We start from the raw sequence: 21,490 nt of genomic DNA on the forward strand, positions 1-21,490 counted from the left end.
TGCTACTTACTGGGAAACAGCAGAAAACAAATCAGACATGGCTTTGTGGAGTTTACCGTCTAATGAGGGAGACAGACTTTAAACAAATAACCACACAAATAACTCCATAACTGCAACTGTGAGAATGTGCTAGAAAGAAAACCTGCAGGGTGCTACAAGACAACATAAGGCAGCCTGAGGGAGTGAGGGACAGACATTGATGCCCAACGCAAGGATGAGCTGGAGTGAGCCAGGTAAAGGCAGCTGGGGGAGGTGTGGAATTCCAGTCCGAGGTGACACTGTGTACAGAGGCCTTGGAGGGAAGGGAAGTCGGCAAGGCTCAAATGTACAGAGTAGTGGCAGGGGTGGGGGTTGCATGGTCATGGTAAGGAATTTGAACTTTTCTTTAAGAGCAATGGGAAACATTGAAGGGTTTTAAACAGGGAACTGATACAAAGACTTGCTTTTAGAAAGATCATTCTGGCTGCTGCATGGAAGGATGGAAAGTATGAGGAGCCTATTTCACCAGAAGTGGTGGGAGCTGAGGGCAGCCTGGATCTAGTGATAGGGGTAAACATGAAAATAGATAAACATATTGCAGCTAACTTCCGCAGAAGGAATTCACTGTGGCAGCACTTCCTAACTGACTGGATCAGGGTGGGGGGTGAACAGGGTGAGGGTGCCTCCCAGGTTTCTAGCACGCACAACTAGATGAATAGTGGCACCGTTTACATCAAGGAGAAGCTCAGGGGGTTCCTTTTCTATAGATCATGTTTGACAAGCCCTTGAGCTATCTAAGCAGGTAGATTTAATAGGCAGTCAATTCACAGATCTGGAGTTCAAAAGAGAAGTCTGGGCTAGAAATATAAACTTGGAAGTTACTGGCATATAAATGGCACTAAAAGCTAAGGGAGTAGATGACATCACTATGGATGGAGTGTAGATGGAGAAGAGAAGGAGGCCCAGGACGGAAGAGGAGGAGCCAGCAAAAGGAACCAGGAAGAGAGCCCGGAGTGACAGAGGACAGGGGAGACAAGAAGGATGTGGTTTCAGGGAATCCTAGGGAAGAGAATACTTCAAGATGAAAAACAAATGAGAAGTGTCCATTGCGTTTAGCAAAAGGAAGTTCACTGGTGAATTCAGCGAGAGTGATTTTGGTGGACTGGTGGCTGCTCGGGAGGCAGTTAGGGTCGTGGCTGAGAGTATTCTTTCTCAACCACATTAAACAAGCAGAATCTAAACAGAGGAAGCCTTCCCATGAATCTGTCATCGTGACAACACATCAGGGCTTTCCAACTCTCCTCTGCTCCCTAACTGCCCTACACCGTAGGGGGCAGAGTGGGGTCCTGGCCGCAATGCTGGGGCCCACAGCTCTGACCAGCTTGGAACCACGGAGTCAACACCCTGCTGGGAGCTCCAGTGTAGAGGGCAAGGCTCGCCCGCACCAGGACTTTAAAGAACTGTTAAAGGGTTACCTTTTTTCTTTGAGCAGGTGGAGGGGAAATCCTTGTCTTCAACCTTTACTGAAGGCCTGTTACACTTCATCCTACAGAAGAAAGAACGTCGTGCTCCAGAACATAATCGAGATGGCCCAGGGGTTATATCTGTTTTAACTGGAAGTCCAGCTGCAAATCAATACACAAAATGTGATAAACTGAGGGTAGTGTTGTCTGCCAGCAGGGGGCGTGTGACCTTGAAGAAAGCCTTTTCTTTCCTGCCTCGCTGTTTTATAACAACGGCATGAGAATGACATTTCTCCTCAGTTTAGGCGTTAAAAGATGCAGTATGGATAGGTCCATTGTCAATCTGGAAGTGTTTACAGATCACGGAGAATGCAGCTCCCGGACGAATGGACTAGGAGCTCTGGGGGATAAAAGGAAATGTAGCAGGGGGTTCCTGTCCCGCAGGAGCTCACGGCTGAGAAGGGGAAATGGAAGTCCACCACGAAAAGACTGATGATAACACAAGGTGACGTAGGATTAGTGCCAAATAAATGGCGGAGACAATCTGTGCTTCCCAGAGGAGGAGGAACTTGGGCTGGGACTTGAAGGATGGGCAAGATTTGGACGCTGGAACGGAAAGGAGGAAGCAGGATTGCCATTAGTTCTCAAACTTGGCTGTGGCCAGAATCCCCTGGATGATTTATCAGCATATGACTTCCCGGACCCCAGTCCAGATCTGTGCTGTCCAATGCGGTAGCCACCAGCTACGTGCAGCGACTGAGCACCTGAGGTGTGGCTACCCTGACTGGAGATGTGCTGTAGTGTGAATACACACAGGATCTCAAAGACGTGGTACCAAAGAAACCCCTCGTGTTGGATTTAGCATGTTAAACATAGTATTAAAATAATTTTACATTTATTTTACTTTTTTAAAGTGGCTACCAGAAAATTGCAAGTCCCATATATGGCTCATATTTGTGGTTTGCATTATGTTTCCACTGGACTGTGCTGTTCTAGATCAGCTGAACTGGAGTCTCTGCAGGAGAAGCAGGACTGTGATCCTGATAGCAACACCGGCTACCTGTCAGTGCAGAAGCCGGGTCGACAGATCTCGCCCAGGGGGAATAAGTGCCCCCGCCCATCACGGGAGCAACCGTGAGAGGAGTGGCCGCTGCAGGGCTCCTCCTGGGTCTCACCTCTCAACCTACCTCCCACACGGCCACCTCTGTGGTTTTCCCCAGAACGCCAACCCACACTTGCCCCGCCCAGACCAGAGCCCTTCACCGAGTCCCCATGGAAGAAAGGTCTTCACGGTCCAGCCCTCCCCCACCCCTGCATATTTTGCTCCAGCAGCGCCAAGCAGGCCACATGGCACCACACCTCTGCACCCATCCACCAATCATTTCCTTTGCTCTTTTCCTCTCTTCACCACCTCGCAAACATTAATTCATCTTTTCAAACCCACTTCAGTTGTCATCTATTCAGCGATGCCTGTCCCCACGCCCACATGAGAATTAATCATCCGTTCTCTATGCCTGGTACTTTTTCGATGGCTGCACGTATTCTGTCCCCTTGTCTCCCTGACTATACGGTAGGAGCCTTAAAGGCAAGGACCAAACATCATCCATCTTATTCTCAAGTCACTAAAAAATTGCCAGGGCCAGGTACCAGGTCTGCATTGTACTTTTAGGAAGAGGAGGAGTGCCTTAATGAAGAGGATGTTTTAAAGCAGATTCCTTTGTGGTATCTCCCTGCAGAGATTAAGATGGAGAGCTTGGAAGCAGGAAACTAGGTAGGCCATGCACTGGGCCAAGGCGAATACCAACACTGATACTGTGCATACCATATGCTGGGAGCCGTCCCATGTGCTTTATGTAGATTAACATATTTAATCTGCACAACAACCCAGTGAAATAGGTACTATTTTGCAGATAAGGAAGCTGAGGTACAGAGAGATTAAGTAACTTGCTCAAGGTCACACAGCTAGTAAATGACAGAGCTAAGACATGAGCCTGGCAATCTGACTTCAGAGTCCACACTCTTAACTGCTGGAGTGCACAGCCTCCCACAGGACTTCTCCTTTAGGAGAAGAGTGCTACTGGGGCCTCACACAGGAGACAGGGAGGGGATGCAGGAGCAGGATGCTGGGGGTGGAATGTGAATGGTGGTTCCAGTGCTGCAAGAAGGAAGCCAGGAGGGGAGCCAATCTAACGAGGAACCACTTTGGTCTAAGAAACATATTTACACTTGAGGTTTTCTTGCTTTCCTGAGGCTGTTCGTGTGGCACTCAGATAAAGAGTGGTGATGTTTTCAGAGGGAAGATATCTAACTGGTGTGAACCCTTTAAACTCAGGAGTGTACAACCGGGAATTTCTAGATTCTGAAAAAAAGTGACTAAAACTCAGACAGAATCAAATCAAAGCTGTTTTTCGTCTCTAGGAATTTGAATGTTGAGTTTTTTCTTCTATATGTAAAACAAAACAAACACAAAGGAATGTAAATAATTCCACTTAGCCAAAGACAGCCCCTGTGACCCAGCTAAAGGGCAGAGAGGGAGGACCCGGAGGCCCAGCCCACGGCCCACACCCTGCGCTGCGGCGCCTGCATGGCGGCTGGGGAGCAGCGGCGGCCTCCCGCACTCACTTTTTGCGTCTATGAGCCGCTCCCGCGGCGCGGTGTCCGAGGAGGAGAGCTGCTCCTTGACTTTGGCGATGTCTTTAGGATGCAGGTAGTCAAACAGACTCTGACCAATCAGATCATTCTGTGGGGGTGAAACGTCAAAGATGCCAAGTCAACAGCATGTGGAATATAAATTATCCAACAGGTGCTTTGCCTTTATTTTGTATTTTGAAGCGTGACAATGTCAGATATTTCACATGTGCACCTGTATACCTGTCCAGTCACTCTGCCTGGATAGAGACAGCGAATGAGGCATCAGGAGTTTGGTTTTGATAACACATGAGGCTAAAGGGCTCAATTATATAAATAGTTCATGCTCCTCTAAGGCAAGAACCTTTCAGCTGTGGGTATGCCTTTTTGCTTGTTTCTGATGCGCACACATTCCTGTAAGACCCCAGCAGGAGGACTGCGGGGCGTGGGCTCCGACTCGAGCTCCATTAAGCCTCTCTGTTCTTATGTGAGTTGGGTCACACCATGCGCCTCAACAGCCTACTCTGTCAGCAGAGATCATAACAACTTCCCCACAACTTTGCTCTAAGACTAAAAAGAGCAAAACACTTTGGAAACATCGAGGTCACCTCACTTCTAATTCATATAGACGTTATTTTGATTCTTCAATTCTTCTGCCTTACCAGATTTCCACGCAAACACGAGCATGTTGATTGAATAAATGAATCAGCGAGTGAGTGAACAGAAGCTCTAGGGACATAACAGGTGAAAAGCTCTGCTCTAGAAGCTTCCAGAAATGTTTATCTTATTTAGGAAGTTGAGGTTCGACAAGGCTAATAGGTGACACATCTCTGCAGATGCAGTTTGGGTGGATTCCCAGTTTTCTTACTCTCTGGTATTGGATCATCAGCCTACCTTTCTTCCTCCTCGATAGCCCCTTGCCCTCCACCCCCACCCTATGATGGTGGGATATTTAGTTGACAGCAATGAGAAAGTTATAAAGCTGCTGCTGAGAGGAGAGTCAAGCCTTCCAACAGGGGAAACATGGAACATATTAAAAGGCTTTTCTAAGTTTAAATTCATTTCTCTATTAAGAAGTAAAGAATTTTCTGGAAGAAGGATTCGGTGGGGGAACAATCTAAACATTTCACATGTGACTTGAATACCATAATTATTCTGAAAAGTAGGCTGCTGTGAGGCTGCTCACCACTAACAGGGGCATGCGCAGTACCTGGCTGTAGTTGAGGATCTTGAAGACAGACTCCGAGACAAAGAGGATCTTCCCTCGGTCACATCCTACGACAAACAAAAATCCATCTGCTGCCTAATCAGGAGAAATGCACAATCAATTTCTCACACTTCAAGAAACATGATGTGTAATCACTCTGATAGCAAATAAGGATTCGTTTTCTAAGTATCAGCCACTATAAAGGGCACTCGACACTTTCACAGGCATCCTGAGAACAGGATGTTTAAAACAAACGCCTCATGAGAATAACAGCATTCTCTCTAAGGCAGCTATATACACCTGTGTCATCTAATGGTCACGAGGGAAAGTCCAGTTAAAGTAAATTCTATTGCAAAGTAGAATTCAGCTTAAGAATTCCCCTTTGATTGTGTGAAGGTCCAGAGACGCCGTATTTTATTGCTCTGATGATAATAACTCTATGTAAAATCACAGAATCTGATACTGGAAAAAATTTTTAAGGTCAGAATCCCCTCTCCAGTATCTTGGCCGCCATCTGTCCTCAACATGAACACCTCCATCCACAGGGAGCTGTCTCTAGAACTGTGGTTCAGGATTCGGAGGGGTGGGGTTTTGCTTTGGTTTGGTATTTTTATGCCGATGGTCTGGAGTGGGGCTGGATCACTTGTTTTAACCCCCACTCTATCCCCACTTCTTCCCCAAAGTGATCCTAACGTTCACAGTGTTGAGAACTAGTGCTCTCAAGTGTGATCCCTTATCCAGCGCCGGCTGTTTGTATCCTAAGTGAGACAACAAGGCAAAGCACAAATTTCCCCTTAGGTTCTTTTTACCTCTTCTTCACAATATAAGTAAAAATCAAAAGTGCCAACAAAGACAGGTGTAGAGAAGGACAATATTTGTTAGACAGACTGAAGCAGATAAATACCAAAGCTATCATATCTGAGAGCCTAGAATATTTTGTCTATGCCTGCATGAATCCTATCCACAACTTTCCAGATGGACAACCACTCACCTCCTGCTGGGGTCTCCCCAGCGACGGGGAGGGTGGTCCCCGGTCTATCATGTCTTTGCTCTTACACTCAGCTCCCACACTTCTAATACACCGTGGGTCAATATCTCGCTTTATTCACTAGTGCTTAGTCTCTTCTTTGGAAAAATATAGAGAAACTCCACTCCCTTTTCGAAAACGGGCCTTTAGGATATAGTTTAATTTAAAAAATTAGGAAATGTATTCATGTGCCAGAAGGGAAAAGAATGGTTCACGTAGTCGCACTGGGATAAAAGAAGAGAGAAAGAGGGGAACAGAATCACTACTGCGGGGAGAAGCTGGCAGGCCACCCAGGCAGATGGGGGACAGAATGATCCTTGCCTAAGTCAGGCCTCTCAGCAGGCCCAGGGCAACGGAGGGCAGTGAGGGGAAGCGACTTTCCAGGCACCGTCAGCTAGAAGCCGCATTCTGTCAAAAAATGGGGTAATAATAACTTCTTCACTTGCCTTGCAGACATTCTTATAGGGAACAAGAGAAGTGTTTTGAGGCTTTTCATTGATGAAGTGATGTGGCATGAAAGGTACCTGGAAGAAGGTGACTGTGACATCCTGGAGGAAATGCTGGGCAGAGTCAGGCCTGAACCAATGCCACGAGCAAAGTGGGTTCCAGCACATCCAGGGGAGAGAGAGTAGGTTCCAAGGCCAATGCACATGGCAGTGTAGGGGGCCCTGCTTCACTTGTGCTGCTGACCACCACTGGGGCCAGGAGCCGCGGCCGCAGGGACAGCTGAAGAGCAGAGGTGTGAGAGCACCAGGAGCACCATGGGGCCACAGGGCAGTCAGGCTCGCTCTCAGGGCAAAGGCTGTTGGTTGATAGTGGCCAAGCCCTGGTAGGGTCTGCCTAGTTTTCAAAACGTGGGGGAGCAGAGTATCTAGACATTATAAACTGATCAGGTTGGGTGCTCCCTGACACATCATGTGTTAAAGACAGATATTCTGAAAGGTTTCAGTCAAGGAAGCAATTAGTTAGATCTACGTAGGCAAGGAAAGTGGAAGTCCAGTTCCTGCCTCCAGACTGTTCAAAGACCCTCTGAGCGACCTCGCCTTCCGCTGAAGCACATTCCGCGGAAATGGGCACCTAGGAGTGGCAAGGGATGGGACAGTACTCCACAGCCACCAACACGTGCCAAAGGAGGACGGGAAGTTTCATCAGGGAAGACAATCACCATCAGTGTTGTATGAAACAGAAGAGCAGAAACGGCAAGCCCAAGATGAAGTATTTAGCTTGAATAGCATTAAAATCTCTGCTCTATATCCTGATAAGTGCGGGCATCTGATAGGAAATTATTTAGAAAAGCAGCAACAAAAAAATTATTAAGCCATTGTTATTACCAAAGGAGCTTGTTTTATATATATATTATATATTTTATATATATAATATATATAATAAATATATATTTATTTTATATATATGTATTTTTTTTCCTTGAAAACATCAAATTACCAGGATGGTAATCAATTCCAGCTACATAATTTGTAGGGCTCAGTACAAAATGAAAATGCAGGGACCCCTGTTCACAAACTATGATTTTGGGGGCCAGCCTGGTGGCATAGTGAAGTTCACATGCTCTGCTTCGGTGGCCCAGGGTTTGCGGGTTTGGATACCAGGCGTGGACCTACATACCACTCATCAAGCCATGCTATGGTGGTGTCCCACATACAAAATAGAGGAAGACTGGCACAGATGTTAGCTCAGGGCCAATCTTCCTCCAGCAAAAATAGGAGGACTGGCAACAGACGTCAGCTCAGGGCCAACGGTTCTCACCAAAAAGAAAAATTTTTTTAAATTATGATTTTTTAAGATGGTGACAGCAGAGCATTAAACCAAGTGCTGAGACCTGTGTGAGTGCACAGGTTGCACACCCATGAAGCCGGCCTGGTGGTTTCTCTAGAGATGCTACAGACATAGTTTATATCTTAACTTCAGCAAGTTCTCCCTGAGAATAAGGACATATGTATGAAAAAGGATGGAGAGGTGAGGGCAGAGTTGGGTCTGAATATCTGTGCCCTGAGAGGGGAACCAAAGGACCATCACTAACTTGCTGGGAAGCCTTGGCCCCACCCTAACATGTGTATCAGTGATGGATGTTCCTAGAACAGTGCCAAGCACATACAGTAAGAACTCAAAAAGTATTGGTTGAGTTAGTGAATGAATGAAAATGAAAGACACAGAAGGCATGCCTATCAGATCTACAAGTCACATGAAGCCTCAAAGGATCGATAATGACAAGCTAGAATGTGGGACCAGCCAATAAATAGATCTTGACAGAGATAAAAGAGAAGTTCAAAAAAAACAAACTGCACCTATGCAAGATGGTAAAAACCTGTCCTAACCTCTAATAATTCATGTACAAGAGAGCTGGGGAAGAGCAGTATTACAGCTGCCCAAAATGTTGTACTAATATGCTGGCTTCTACGGCAAGTGGGGGCACCAGCCTCTCTCCACCCCAGGCCACCCGGACCACAGCTGAAGTTCTGTGTTGGGTTGTGAGAACCACTTCTGGAGGGAAATCTAGCAAATGGTTGTGGCTCTGGAAAGTGTGTGTGGAAAATGCTGTTGGGGGCCAATTCCCAACCCTCTTCTTCTCTCTTGCCTGCCTCTACTATGGAGGCTGGAAAACCTAAATCCTTGCTCTGCAACCTGCCCTGCACCTAGGGGTGACCAGGTGACATCTTCTGGATAAGCTGAAGTCCATTACTGGGCTTCCAGGAAGGTATATCCTTTCCCAATAGGCCTTTCATGGCCTGGAGCCTCTCCTGCCCCTTTTTTCTGGCTGATCTGGCTACTCAGTCCTGGCACAGCCATCTTGCCACACTGAGGAAACAAGCTGCATGCTGGCTCAGCATGGTGGCAAGAGAAAACAGAAAGAGCCAGGGTCCAGCTGACTGCATTGAGCCACTGAACCAACTGCGCACAGCCTACCCCAGGACCAGCTGTACTTGAGAAACAAACCCTACTTATTCATCAGGTCTTCTGTTCCTTGCAGGTGAAAGCTTTCCAATTCAAATAGCACATCATGAGGGGACGGATAGAGGATACTGGAGTAAGCAGGCAGGCCAGACTTACAGAGGAGCCAGGTTACGCTGAAAATGGGTGGTGATCATGCAAAAATCCAGCTGGACTAGCCTCTATCCTGGGGCTTTGCAAACATCTGCTCAAATAAGGGTGCCAAGATTTTGTAGAGGGCTTAGCAAGCGAGGTCAACCTGGCTGTGTGGGGATGGGGGGCAGGCATCTTTCCTTTTAGTTAGGTTTCTCTATTTGTCTTCTTACGATTTGCAAGAGGACACATTTCTGAATTCGGTTTCTTTCCCTTCCATTTCCAAATGAATCTCACTCTACCAGAGCACGTCCTGGAGCCTTGCACAGACCCAACTCTGCACAGAAGCTAGGTCCCCATGGTGCCACCTCAACTCCCTCACTGCAGAGACTGGCAAGACGAATGTCAAGTTGCAGTCAAGCAGGTGGAAGCATCGCCTCCTCCATTTATTTTCCTCCTTGAACCACAAAGTTTTTGGAAGTATTGTCGTTTTGAAGGGATCTTGGTGTAAAGATTTGGGTGGATGTTTCTGTGCTGGTGGTTAAGTGAGGATAAGAGTAATTCTCAATTATTATAAGTTTCAGTCTGTTTCTAAAACCTTCATGCAGGAATGTGATTCTTTTTTTTTTTTTTTTTTTAAGATTTTTTAATTTTTCCTTTTTCTTCCCAAAGCCCCCCCTGGTACACAGTTGTGTATTTTCAGTTGTGGGTCCTTCCAGTTGTGGCATGTGGGATGCCACCTCGGCGTGGCCTGATGAGCGGTGCCATGTCCGCGCCCGCGAACCAGTGAAACCCTGGGCCGCTGAAGCGGAGCGTGGGAACTTAACCACTCGGCCACAGGGCCGGCCCCCAGGAATGTGATTCTTAACTACCTCCTATTTTTAACAAAATCCTGCCTCTTCTGATTTCAAGTCACAGTAGCATAGACCTCTAACTTTTGCCTAAGCAAGGACAGAAGAGGAGGAGGACGGTCTCGAGGAAAGACTGTGAAGACTGTCCGAACAATAAGATGAAGGCAGAGACCGGAAAGAGGAAGTGGGCCTAAAAACTCAGTGTTGAGACATCAAATTCCCCCATGCCGGTACTTAACCTGAAATCTGTAAAAATAAATGTGTACAACAATCCCATAATTGCAACATACCCTGAGAATGAGGTGTTTCAGTTCATCATCTGACAGAAAAGTTGGTTTGTAGTTTGCTTCTGTGTATGGATTGGTGGCACCTTAGGGAGAGAACAGAGAAAGCTGGGGTACTTTATATTCAGAAAATGTCTTATTCCACTTCACTGCCTCACACCTTCCAGAGGCGGCCCACTCCCCACGCCCTGGGATTTAAATTTTGTCGTCTTTTTCCTTAACTGAGAGGGCAAGATCCGGCTTTGGACAGAATCCTGTAGCGCCAAAGAGAATTCCACTGAAAAGAACCCTGCTGCCCACAGGAAACTTCACAAGCTTGCTTTTGTCACTACAGGGAAAACCAGGAGATAACAGAAGGGAGATAGAAGTCTGCTTCTAAGAGAGAAGGCAGCTCTAGAAGCATAGTGGTGGAGGCCCCGGGGGGGGGTGCCCTCCTCTCAAGATCTCTATTAAATGGGTTGTTTAGGAGGCCCTCACATCACCACTCTACGTGTTCTGGGGAAATCATCCAGTCTGCCAGCCCCTGAGTAAATAAATTGGAGCAGGCACTGAGTGCGAGCCCCTCTTCAGCAGGGAGGGGTTAAAGCAGCTTGGCAACCCAGGGAAATGCATTACTTCAGCAAATGCAACTCGAGCTCCCAGGACAGAAAGGGGACAAGACTTATGTTTAAAAGGCTGTCAGTGTGGCATCTTTCAGGAGAACAATGACTTAGAGAAAAATGCCAGCAGTCAATGACTTGGAATCTGCAGAATGGTTAGTAGAACAGTGAAGAGATAAAATGGAACGGAGCCATAACAATTCAAAGAACCAGAGGCACGGAGGGAAACGGAATGTGTCCGTGACTTTCAGATCAACTAACAAGGCGCGGATGACTGATCCACATCCTTGCTTTCTATGATAACTCGAGATTTGCCACTCTTTTCCTTTCAATTTAAGAGAAATTAGCTTATAATAATTTAATCTCTACCACCTTCGCTAATAATAATTTTTAAATGCCATTCTCCAAGCACAGGATACAACATTTATATTTTTGAATAATGATCAACACTCAGACAAAACCAGCTTCTTATGTCTGGTGCTTTATACAAATAAAAAGATGCAATTCTTTTACCACGCAGGTCAGAGATCTGACTGAGTGCCCACTTTCCAATTTCCTCAAATAGTCCAAGATGAGCTGTGGAAAATTCCAGGAACAGGATTCACTAAAAGGTCTGATATGTTTCAGATTTCTCCGGTGGTTTGGGTAAGTCACTTCCACATTTCTGCCTCTGTTTTCTCACCCTCCCCACACTCAGAAAAGAAGGAAAATACTGCCTCCCTCATAAAGAATCTATCTAGCTTGGGAAAATTCCAGGAAGATGAAAATTTTATCAGTGTTCATTCCTGACAATAAAACGCAGCAAGAACCATCAGCGAGTGACTCACTCTTCAAATGAACCATGACGAATTTTCCTCTTAAAAACTGAAACCGACTTTTCTGTGTCACCAAGTGCACCTGCATTTCTGATGCTGATCATCGTCCGGGCGGGGTCCAGGCACACACATACGCAAGCTGGGACATCAGCAGTGTCCTCTCTGATACGCTTGTAGCCTGATTACATACCCAGCCTCTGCCCTCTGGGGATGTGGGGCTGCAAAGTTGCATCTTGATACTCACATAAGCTCAATAATCACTCCACTTGGCATCATGTTTATTGGTGAAAATTCTAGGCATATTGCTCAAGGCTACACATTTGCAAGTCATAAACATTTGCCTTAGGGTCTGAGGAACATTCTAGGCAAGGGTGGTAACAAGTGTGGGCAAGGGCATCAAGGACAATAAGGCTCAGGGTCTCACCTCGTAACGTCTTCATGTGCTGAACGGCCATCCTCAGCACAGTAAGTTTATCTAATTTCCTGGACATTGCGTTGCACGTTGGTACCAATGAAGCCAATTCATCAATAAAACTGTTCATTTTATCCCGACGCCTCTTTTCAATCTGACTGTGAGCTTCCCTGAACAACAATATAAAAAATGACTTCTATAAAATATAACTGAGCATCAAGGAGACCATGACAAAAATAAGTTATAATTGATTTCAATATTCATCTGACAGGGCAAATTTAGAATGTGCAGAGTGGTTCAAACTACACTTTTTTTACTGAAGTCACCAAAAGTGGCCTCACTGCCAGGTCAGTATGAGTTTCTTTTATGCTTATATCATGCTTAGAATTAAGGAGAAATAGTACAAAAATTGTCTTTTCAGAGTAAACTGTATTGTTAACTTCTCATTTCTTTTCTTCTCGGCTTCTGTAAAGTTAGATTTGAAGATGAGGGTGGAAAGAAAGAGAAGGGAGCTGGAGGTCTCAAAGAACAAAGCATCAAGATCAGCAATCAGCGAGGGCCCCATGGTCCCCAGGGAGCTGGCTCTGAGGTTTGTGAGAAGCCCGCTGTGTAGCCTGTCAGAGACTCACTGATCGAGTCAGCAGGTCACTAACATAGTTGATTCCTTAGTGACTGAGTCACTAACACTGCCAGCCTTGGATCAACCATGACCCCACCTAGATAGAGCAGATGCCACATCTGTCCCCAAGAGCTTCCTCGAAGAAGGTCACACTCCTCCCTCCCAGGAGTTGCTGCCTGCTGAGGCGGGATGACACTTTGACTGGTACATTCTCTCCCTGGCTGGCCTGCACCTGCCGTTGGTGACCGTGCCCCTAAGGGGATACATCAACAGTGGAAATGTAATTTGCTGCCATAGCAACAGAGCCTGGGACCCCCTGCCAAGGCTGGTCTGCGAGGAAAAAGCTAGAAGTCTCAGGTCAGCCAAATTCTGCATCCCCTGGTTCTGTGTCAGGACACAGCCTCGGATGGCCCTGGAGCTAATGGCAGGAGAGCTGAGGACCCACATGGAAAGGGGTCAGCAAGTGCGGCAGGAGGCAGGAAGGACTGGGTTAGAGAATCTACTCAAGGGAGCAGAGCATTTGCCATGTCTGGCCTTCAGCTGCAACTTGCAGGGCAATAAGGGCCCTTTCAGAGGGCGAGGGGTGGGGCCGCCCAAGAACTGAATCACCAAGCCGGTCTCCTCTGGAGGGCTGAGTCAGGAAGGAGGAACCTGCCAAGACTGGGGGAAAACTTGAGCCTTGATTTATTTTCTGCTACCTCCGAAGTCCCCTTCAGGTTAAACGTGAAAGACAGCAAAGAGGGAGGCCAGCTCAGGCTGGAGGGTGAGGGGCAGAAGGCCACACCAAGCCAAGGCCCGCTACCCCCTTCCCTATTTCGTAAGGATGTGACAGTGACGGCAGGACTATTAGACGGGGCCCAGACACACAGAGCCGCCTCACCACACTCTAAGAGCCCAGAACCAGGACAGTTTATAGACGGAATGAGGGCCAAGCCTACCTGGCGTTTTTGATCCTTCCTTGGTGCTCTGTGTACTCTAACCTGAAAAAAAAGCAAAAGATGACAACACAATCCTCTGGATTTTAATGGCAAAGTTATACATCTCTATTTTGTTCCCTGTTTAACCCCTATCATCCCGACACAGAAGGGTCTTGGTTGGCACCATATTGGGGGCTGGGGTGAGAGTGTCTTGAGGCCAAGGGCACACGGCCTCCTTGCCTATCTCCCATCAAGAACATGGGTGGAAACTGCACTAAGTGCTAGAATGTGGAATCCTGCAAGGAAAACGGCTCTAAGGACAGTGAAGTTCAAACGACTAGGGTCATGGTACCTTCCATGAGGGTCGTCTTTGTCTGTGTCCATGCTTTCTCTGAAAAAACAAAAGAGAATGTGACTGTTAAGAAAGACACACAAAATAGCTTCTTACCATTACACGTAAGGCTCTCATTTATCCAGAAACCAAGCAATTAGAAAGCTCAAATAGCCATCGTATTGATTATTGACGTATAACAGTCAAACAAACAAACAAAAACAACTTGAACCTCCTATAAGAGTCAAACTGGTTTTCCAGATTATCAAACTAAAGTTATACACAGTCTCCAGGAGTTTGCAGGTTAACATATTTTACCATATTTTGACTGTTTGAAAATTGGGAATATATATATCATTTATGGAAACTTAGTTAACCAGAATATCCAGATAACGATAATACCTTTCTCCCCTCATCATTCTGGATAAATGGAGTTTATTAATTTGCAAAACATATCAAGCGTCAAATGTACGTGTGCATACACGTAGATATTTGGTGGGGGGCGAGGTGAGGAGGGGGACTCGAATACTAACGGAGCAGAGCCCTGAGGCAGCTTTGCAAAGGCACTGCGACCCATCCCCATTGTTCTGGTTCTCAGCTAGGCAGGAAAGCCCTAGGCCCGAGGAATCGGGAGAGAGGGAGGAGTGGGGTGTACGGGTGTCGAACCCTGTTTGGCCACAGAGGGTCCTGGGTCACTGCAGGGATCTGACCCCTTCACAGCCTCTGGAATCCAAGCTTCATGGCACCTGGCAGTTCAGTGAAATCCTCTGGAGTTTCGGGACTGAAATCCTCAGAGGAAGGAATTCCAAAGCCCTTGGGATCAGCTCACCTCCTTCTCCGCCCCTAAATTTATCAGGAGGGCACTGACTGCCACCTGGGCCTCTCCCCTTTCTCCTCTCTCCCATAAGAAAGGAGGGATTATGGCCCTTCACACATCATAATCTCAAGGGCAAAAACAGCTTTCTCAGGAGCTCTGAATTACATCATGGGCGTTCTAGAACAGTGGTTCCCAACCAGGTGCCCTTGATTTCCTCACAGGCAGAGAGATTCTCTGGCTAGTCCTAAAGGTCAGAGGAAATCACACAGGCCACACAGGAGAAAGAAAACTCCCCCTCCCCTTTTATCTGGACTTGTCTCTGTTCACTGAGGCCAACTGATCATCTCAGGTGAAGAGAAGCTCACCTGGCAGGGAGGTGTGACTTCAGGACATTAAAATAATAGAGGAAGGGGTTACAGTTCCTTCAGTAATAGGATCTCCATGAATTACAAAAGATTTGCAAAGTGGGGTCTATGAGGGAAACCTGAAGGTCTTGGACGTGACACGGCTGGAAACCACAGGTCTAGACAGCAGAGGTCTTACAACATGCCAATGGCTCCGTTAGCACCTGCCCGAGACAAGGGGATCTGGTCTCCCCCGGGAGTTACCGCTAGGGAACACCCTCTCAGTCCTCACACCCACTCTCCATCCCCTGGGTGTTTGCTCTCTTCGCCATCTGGGATAACTTACAGATTAATCATAGCATCTCCTAGTGGGCATCTGACCTCCAGCCACTGTGCTCCCCAAATTCGACCTGTGAACTTCAGCAGAAAGGACATCTGCTGGAGGGGGGTGACCTCCTTGGAGATTTTCCCTCATTAAACAAAAGAAAACCTCTTAAGTGGACATTTGGGTAAGATTCCACGCAGATGCCTCAACAAAACAGAAGGTGCCTTTGAGCGGTCTACACTGCCTCATCCCCTAGGTGTTGGTACACATATAGAAGAGTTGGCTGTAAGTGTGAAAATTTACTTACTCAAAAGAAAAGTCATCAAGTCTAAAAAGAAACAAAAATACTATTTAATATAACAGGTACACGCTAATTTCAATAATGTTTAAGGACAACATCAATGCTCCTAAACTGTTTCCAGGGCTGAGCTCTACTTATTTATTCTGCAAACATAATGAAGAACTGAAGTCTTCCTCAGAGAAAGGCCTCCAGGCGAAGCTCTCTGACACCATTGACAGGACATCCACAGACTGAGCTGTCCTGCTCAAAGGAGCAAAGGAAAGCGAAGAAAGGGGTAAAGGCAGAATTTGGCTTTGAGGCTCTTCTTTTTCTCTTGATGTGGAAATCTGGGGACGGGAGGGGAAGGAAATGCCTCAGCAGTGCTGGAGGCTCCCTCCTGCCTGCAGTCCAGGGGGAAGATAAAGGAAAAACCAACTGTGCGGCCAGCAAGAGTCGGATCTTTCACTCCCATCCCTTTCCACAAAGAGGATCCCTTCTTCCAGGAGGAGCAGGAGCCGGCCCCCAGACGTTCCGTGCCCACGAACAGACACCAAGTCTACGAGGAAGGCGAGCCCCAAAGGCCTTACTGGTAGTCGGTGGAGCTGCCTTTCCGTTTGCGGTTGCAATCCATGCCACTGGTGCCCAGGGGGCTGGAAAGGAGGTCGGTGGCGCCCGGGGACATGAAATCACTGATTGTTGAAGAAATGTCCATTCTCTGGTCCGCCATTGGAGGTCTGGAATTGGTACAAGGGGGCACAAAGGTGCATTTATTTCTACGTGCTCTCCGAATGTGGCGGAGGGCCGAGGTGGCGCTGTAGAGGGACGTGGGGCTTGTTCATGGTCCCAACACATCTCTCACCCAGCCAACCGAAACAAGACATGGCAGAACGGAAAGAGCATCGCACTCACCTTAAGAGTTTTGTTGTTTTTTTTTTTTCCAGAGAAAGTGAGGTTAATCATCTTTTTTTTTTTAATTTTTTTTGAGGGAAGATTAGCCCTGAGCTGACATCTGTTGCCAATCTTCCTTTTTTTTTTTTTTCTCCCTAAAGCCTCAGTACATAGTTGTCGATCATAGTTGTAAGTCCTTCTAGTTCTTCTACGTGGGATGCCACCACAACATGGCTTGATGAGTGGTGTGTAGGTCTGCGCCCAGGATCCAAACCGGCAAACCCCAGACCGCTAAAGTGGGGTGTGTGAACTTAACCACTCGGCCACGGGGCCAGCCCCCACCTTAAGAATTATTATAGGGGCTGGCCCCGTGGCCGAGTGGTTAAGTTCGCGTGCTCCACTGCAGCGGCCCAGGGTTCAGATCCCGGGTGCGGACATGGCACCACTTGTCAGGCCACGTTGAGGCGGCGTCCCATATGCCACAAGTAGAAGGACCTGCAACTAAGATATACAACTATGTACCAGGGGGCTTGGGGGAGATAAAGCAGGGAAAAAAAAAAAAAACATCGGCCACAGTTGTTAGCTCAGGTGCCAATCTTTAAAAAAAGAAAAAAAAGAATTATTATAGGTAATTTAGGTTCACCCGCTCACTTTTCTGATGAAGACACAAAAGCCCAAAGAAGCTGGGTGGCTTCTCCTAGGTCCCTGTGCTGGGATGTGGCAGAACTAAACCAGAACCCAAGGCTCCAGCAGTTACAGGTGGTGGGGACCAAATGTCCCAGATGCTCTCTGACGATCCTAATTTTATTTCCTTCTAATCAATAAATCTGATCAATGAAATGCATAAATAGGAATTAATTGTTGTCTCTGTATTTTTGTTACAACTTTTGTAAAAGTCGTAGGGAAGCAAGAAATACGTTTTCTCAGACTATACGTCCCACTTGGGAGTCAAGAAACTATGGTCCGTGTCTACTGCTGGGCCAGGCGGTCTGCCCTGTTTTCCCCCACTGTCCTTTCATACGCAGTATCCCATGAATGGAAAACCTCACATAATGAAACGAAGACATTGTAAACACATCTACAACACATTTCGAGAATTTGTCTTTTAAAAGGAGGAAGTAAGCTGGCCCAAAAAAGAGGCTGACCAGTACCTCGCCAGGGACTCCAAGTGCAAGTTGAAGAGGGCTGCGCACTGCCCGCGTCAGGGCCTGCGCTCCACGCGATGTGACGGGGCGCTCACTCCCTCGCTCTGGGCCCGAGTTTCTTCATCTGCAAAGCAGAGGTGAGTGTGAGCTCTTCTTTCACTATCGCTTTATGCCACAGATTAGGGAAATGGCCCGCCTGGTTAGGGGTGTGCCAAGTTTTCACTTCCATGCCCATTGCTGGAGTGAACATCTTTGTGTGTTTCTCTCTGTGCATTTGAGCTGTTATCTCTTAGTACAAATTTCTAAAAGTAGGACTGACAGGTCAGAAGGGGACACATATTGTATGTTTGATACTAAAACATTGTGCTCTGGAAAAGCTCCAATAATTTACATCCCTAACAAGAGCTCTTGTCCATCTGAAGGGGAAAAAACCAAACCTCATTGCTTTTACTTGTATTTTTAAGCTATTCGGGATGTGTTCCTACATTTATAGGCACTTCTCGGTCTCCCACTATGCCTACTCAGGTTCTGTGTTTCTACCACGTTGTCTTTGGTGTCGATGGGCCTCCTAACTCATGTTCTCCTGGGCACCCAAACCTGGCAGGAGGAAAACACAGCGAACTCACTGTTCTCACTTTAGTCCATGCCCTCTCACCTAGCAGCCCAGAGCGGCCGGCGACCCTGGACTCCCCTGTTCCATTTATTCTCCCACGCTGCTATGGAAGACAGCGCCCTTTCTCCTTTCTCCTCAAACCTCTCATGTCTCCCTGACTCTCACTCACAGCCGACAACTTTGCTTTCTACTCCACTGAGAGGCCAGCGACCACGTCTGCCGGCATTCCTGGATGCCGTGGCCAGGACACCCCCATCAACGCATGCTAGCTCCATCCTCTCTCACTGCTCAAGACATCAGTCCAGAAGTTTCTCTGCCCCAATCCTGCACGCAGTACCCACTGTCCCCACTCTATTGGATCATTCCCATTAGGCTAAAAAGCACACTGCAACAATGCTCAACATGGGGAAAAAAATAAAAACGCTTTTAAACCCCATTCCCCTCCAGTTACTGCCTCATTTCTCTGTTTCCAAGTCCTTTCCTCTGACTCTCTATAACCAACTCCAGTGGAGCTTTTGTCCCCATCACTCCAAAGAAACAGCCCCTGCTGGGTTCATCAGCAGCCTCCGGAACGCCGACTCCAGCGGCCGGTTCTCTGCTCCCTCCCTGTGCGGCCCCATCTGATGGAGCCGACCTCTTCCTCCTCCTTGGCTTCCGGTTTCAGAGGTGCCACCTTCTCATGGGTCTCCTCCTGCAGTGGCTGCTCCTGTAGCTGGTTCCTCCTCATCTCCCTCACCTCTAAATGAGGGTCCCACGGATGTCGGGGACCTCTTCCCTGTCTGCACTCATTCCCTAGGAGACCTGTCTAGTTTCATCGCTTTAAATACTGCCTATGCTATGACAACTCCTCAGTTTACACCTCCAGCCTGGACCTTTCCCTGAATTCCAAACTTGTATAACCAACCGTCTCCTGGCATTTCCCTCTGAACAGACGACAGAGACCTGAGACTGCAACAGCCCTAACCAAACCCCACCCCGCTCGCCCCAAGCCAAGCCTCTTAGTCACGCTCATGTCCGTGAGCGGCGCTTCAATCCTGCTGCTTGCTTCAGGCTCCAGACCTAGAAGTCACCCCAACTTCTTTCTTTCTGTCACAACCTGCATCCAATCCATCAGCAATTCCTACCAGCTCGACGCTCAAAAAAGCATCGAGAATTTAACTACTTCTCCCCTTTTTCCTTTATATTTCTGTTCAAGTTTTACTTCATCAGTGAAGCTTCCCTAAATATCCACATAACACAACCCCCTGCCAACCTTTCCTAGCCACGTCTGCCCTGCTTAATTTTTCTCCATAGCCTTTGTCAAAATCTGGCCTACAACCATTTCTTTCTTTCTTTTTTTTTGTTTTGAGGAAGATTAGCCCTGAGCTAACTACTGCCAATCTTCCTCTTTTTGCTGAGGAAGACTGGCCCTGAGCTAACATCCATGCCCATCTTCCTCTATTTTATACGTGGGACACTTGCCACAGCATGGCTTTGCCAAGTGGTGCCATGTCTGCACCCGGGATCCGAACCAGCGAACCCCAGGCTGCTGAGAAGCAGAACGTGCAAACTTAACCACTGCACCACCGGGCTGGCCCCTACTTCTTTCTTTACTTATTGGCTCCACTAGACCATAAGGATAAGAGCAGGGATTCTGTTTGGTTTAATGCTCGCACCCTTAGTGCCTAGAGGACGTCCTAGCAAATAGTATCAATAAAGAGATGTTTAATGAATGAATAAATACATTTGCATATTAGGAATATTCTTTGCTCATCACAGATGTTGTAAATATTTCCCCCCTTTTTGCCTTCTAACTTTGCTTATGTGTTGAATGTGGTACTAAAAGTGACATGTTTTAAAAAGCCTTGCCTCACCCCAAAAATAAGAAAAATATTCTCTTTACTAATATTTTTATAATTTAATTTTTTTATTTAGCTCTTTAATCCACTTTGAAATTATTTTTGGTACACTACCTAGGGTTGGGAATTTCTTTCCCTCCAATGGATAGACAAGTGGTCCAAAACATTCAGCAGACCATACGTCCTATCACTAATGACTTGAAGTGCCACCTTTATTGATTTACTGCCTATTTCTGGACTTTCTATTCTGTTCCTTTGATCCAGTTATTTCCATTCTAGTACCACACTGTTTATTATTGTGGCTTTATAATACATTTTAATATCTGATAGAACAATCCTTTCCTTCTCATTACTCTTCATTTTCAGAAATTTCCTGGCTATTCTCCCAGATTTATCCTTCGAGAAGCATTTTATCACCATTAATCACACTGAGGGCCCTGCTGGTGTCCGCTGTTGTTATCACTATTACTGACATTAAGAGAAGTAGGGCCAGGAGTGAGCACAGAGCCCTTCCCTCAGGGTCTTGGGGCCCCTCTGGGCTGCATGTCAGACAGGGGGTGCCACCTCCAGCCCCCACCCCCTCTCTTTGAACAGTGAGACAACTGCATGAGGCGGAATATCCCACAACTCCTGTAGGAAGAACCACCATCCAAGCTGCTAATGACAGTAGTTGGGGGTGGGGGGTGCGGGGCGGGAGGAAAGGATTCATTCGTTACCTGAGTTACAGTTCTTAAGCCTCAGATCCACCTGGGGAGGAGCAAGGGGCCACTGGACCTGCTGGTCACCTCAAAGCGACGTTCATGTTTTGTAGTTTCCTTTCAGGCAGTCAACTTCTTCTAGAAACCTACAGTGGGGCCCACAGAAAAAGAAAACCCAGACAGGTCGCTTTGGGTAAATCAATTTAAAAATCTATCACTAAGGGAGACGGAGGAGCTGGCTTGTGACTGCTCACCACGGGAGTCACGGCGGCGGACCCCAGCCCCAGCCCTCGGCCGCCTGTGACACGCAACTGCAAACACGCGAAGGAATCTGACAGGAGACGTTTCCTGGGAAAACAATGCATTTTAAG

At 47.2% G+C, this 21,490-nt stretch overlaps 1 protein-coding gene across 9 annotated transcripts in view; it reads right to left on the reverse strand.

Moving 5' to 3' along the window:
* BMAL1 (basic helix-loop-helix ARNT like 1) overlaps positions 1–21,490 on the reverse strand; it is a 103,053-nt gene that overhangs the window by 15,487 nt on the left and 66,076 nt on the right. For 3 of the 9 annotated variants that reach the window (XM_046684703.1, XM_046684700.1, XM_046684702.1), the window contains 11 exons: positions 21,138–21,265; positions 17,977–18,094; positions 16,525–16,671; positions 15,965–15,985; positions 14,193–14,231; positions 13,862–13,903; positions 12,317–12,474; positions 10,485–10,564; positions 5,281–5,373; positions 4,065–4,182; positions 1,455–1,604 (listed from right to left, as the gene is read on the reverse strand). In XM_046684703.1, the coding sequence (XP_046540659.1) occupies positions 1,455–1,604; positions 4,065–4,182; positions 5,281–5,373; positions 10,485–10,564; positions 12,317–12,474; positions 13,862–13,903; positions 14,193–14,231; positions 15,965–15,985; positions 16,525–16,664 (841 nt within the window). In that variant the 5' untranslated portion in view covers positions 16,665–16,671; positions 17,977–18,094; positions 21,138–21,265. The other 6 variants (XM_046684705.1, XM_046684704.1, XM_046684708.1 and 3 more) reach the window with 4 other exon arrangements.

Source organism: Equus quagga, chromosome 14 (assembly GCF_021613505.1).
Source record: "Equus quagga isolate Etosha38 chromosome 14, UCLA_HA_Equagga_1.0, whole genome shotgun sequence".
Taxonomy (NCBI): Eukaryota; Metazoa; Chordata; class Mammalia; order Perissodactyla; family Equidae; genus Equus; species Equus quagga.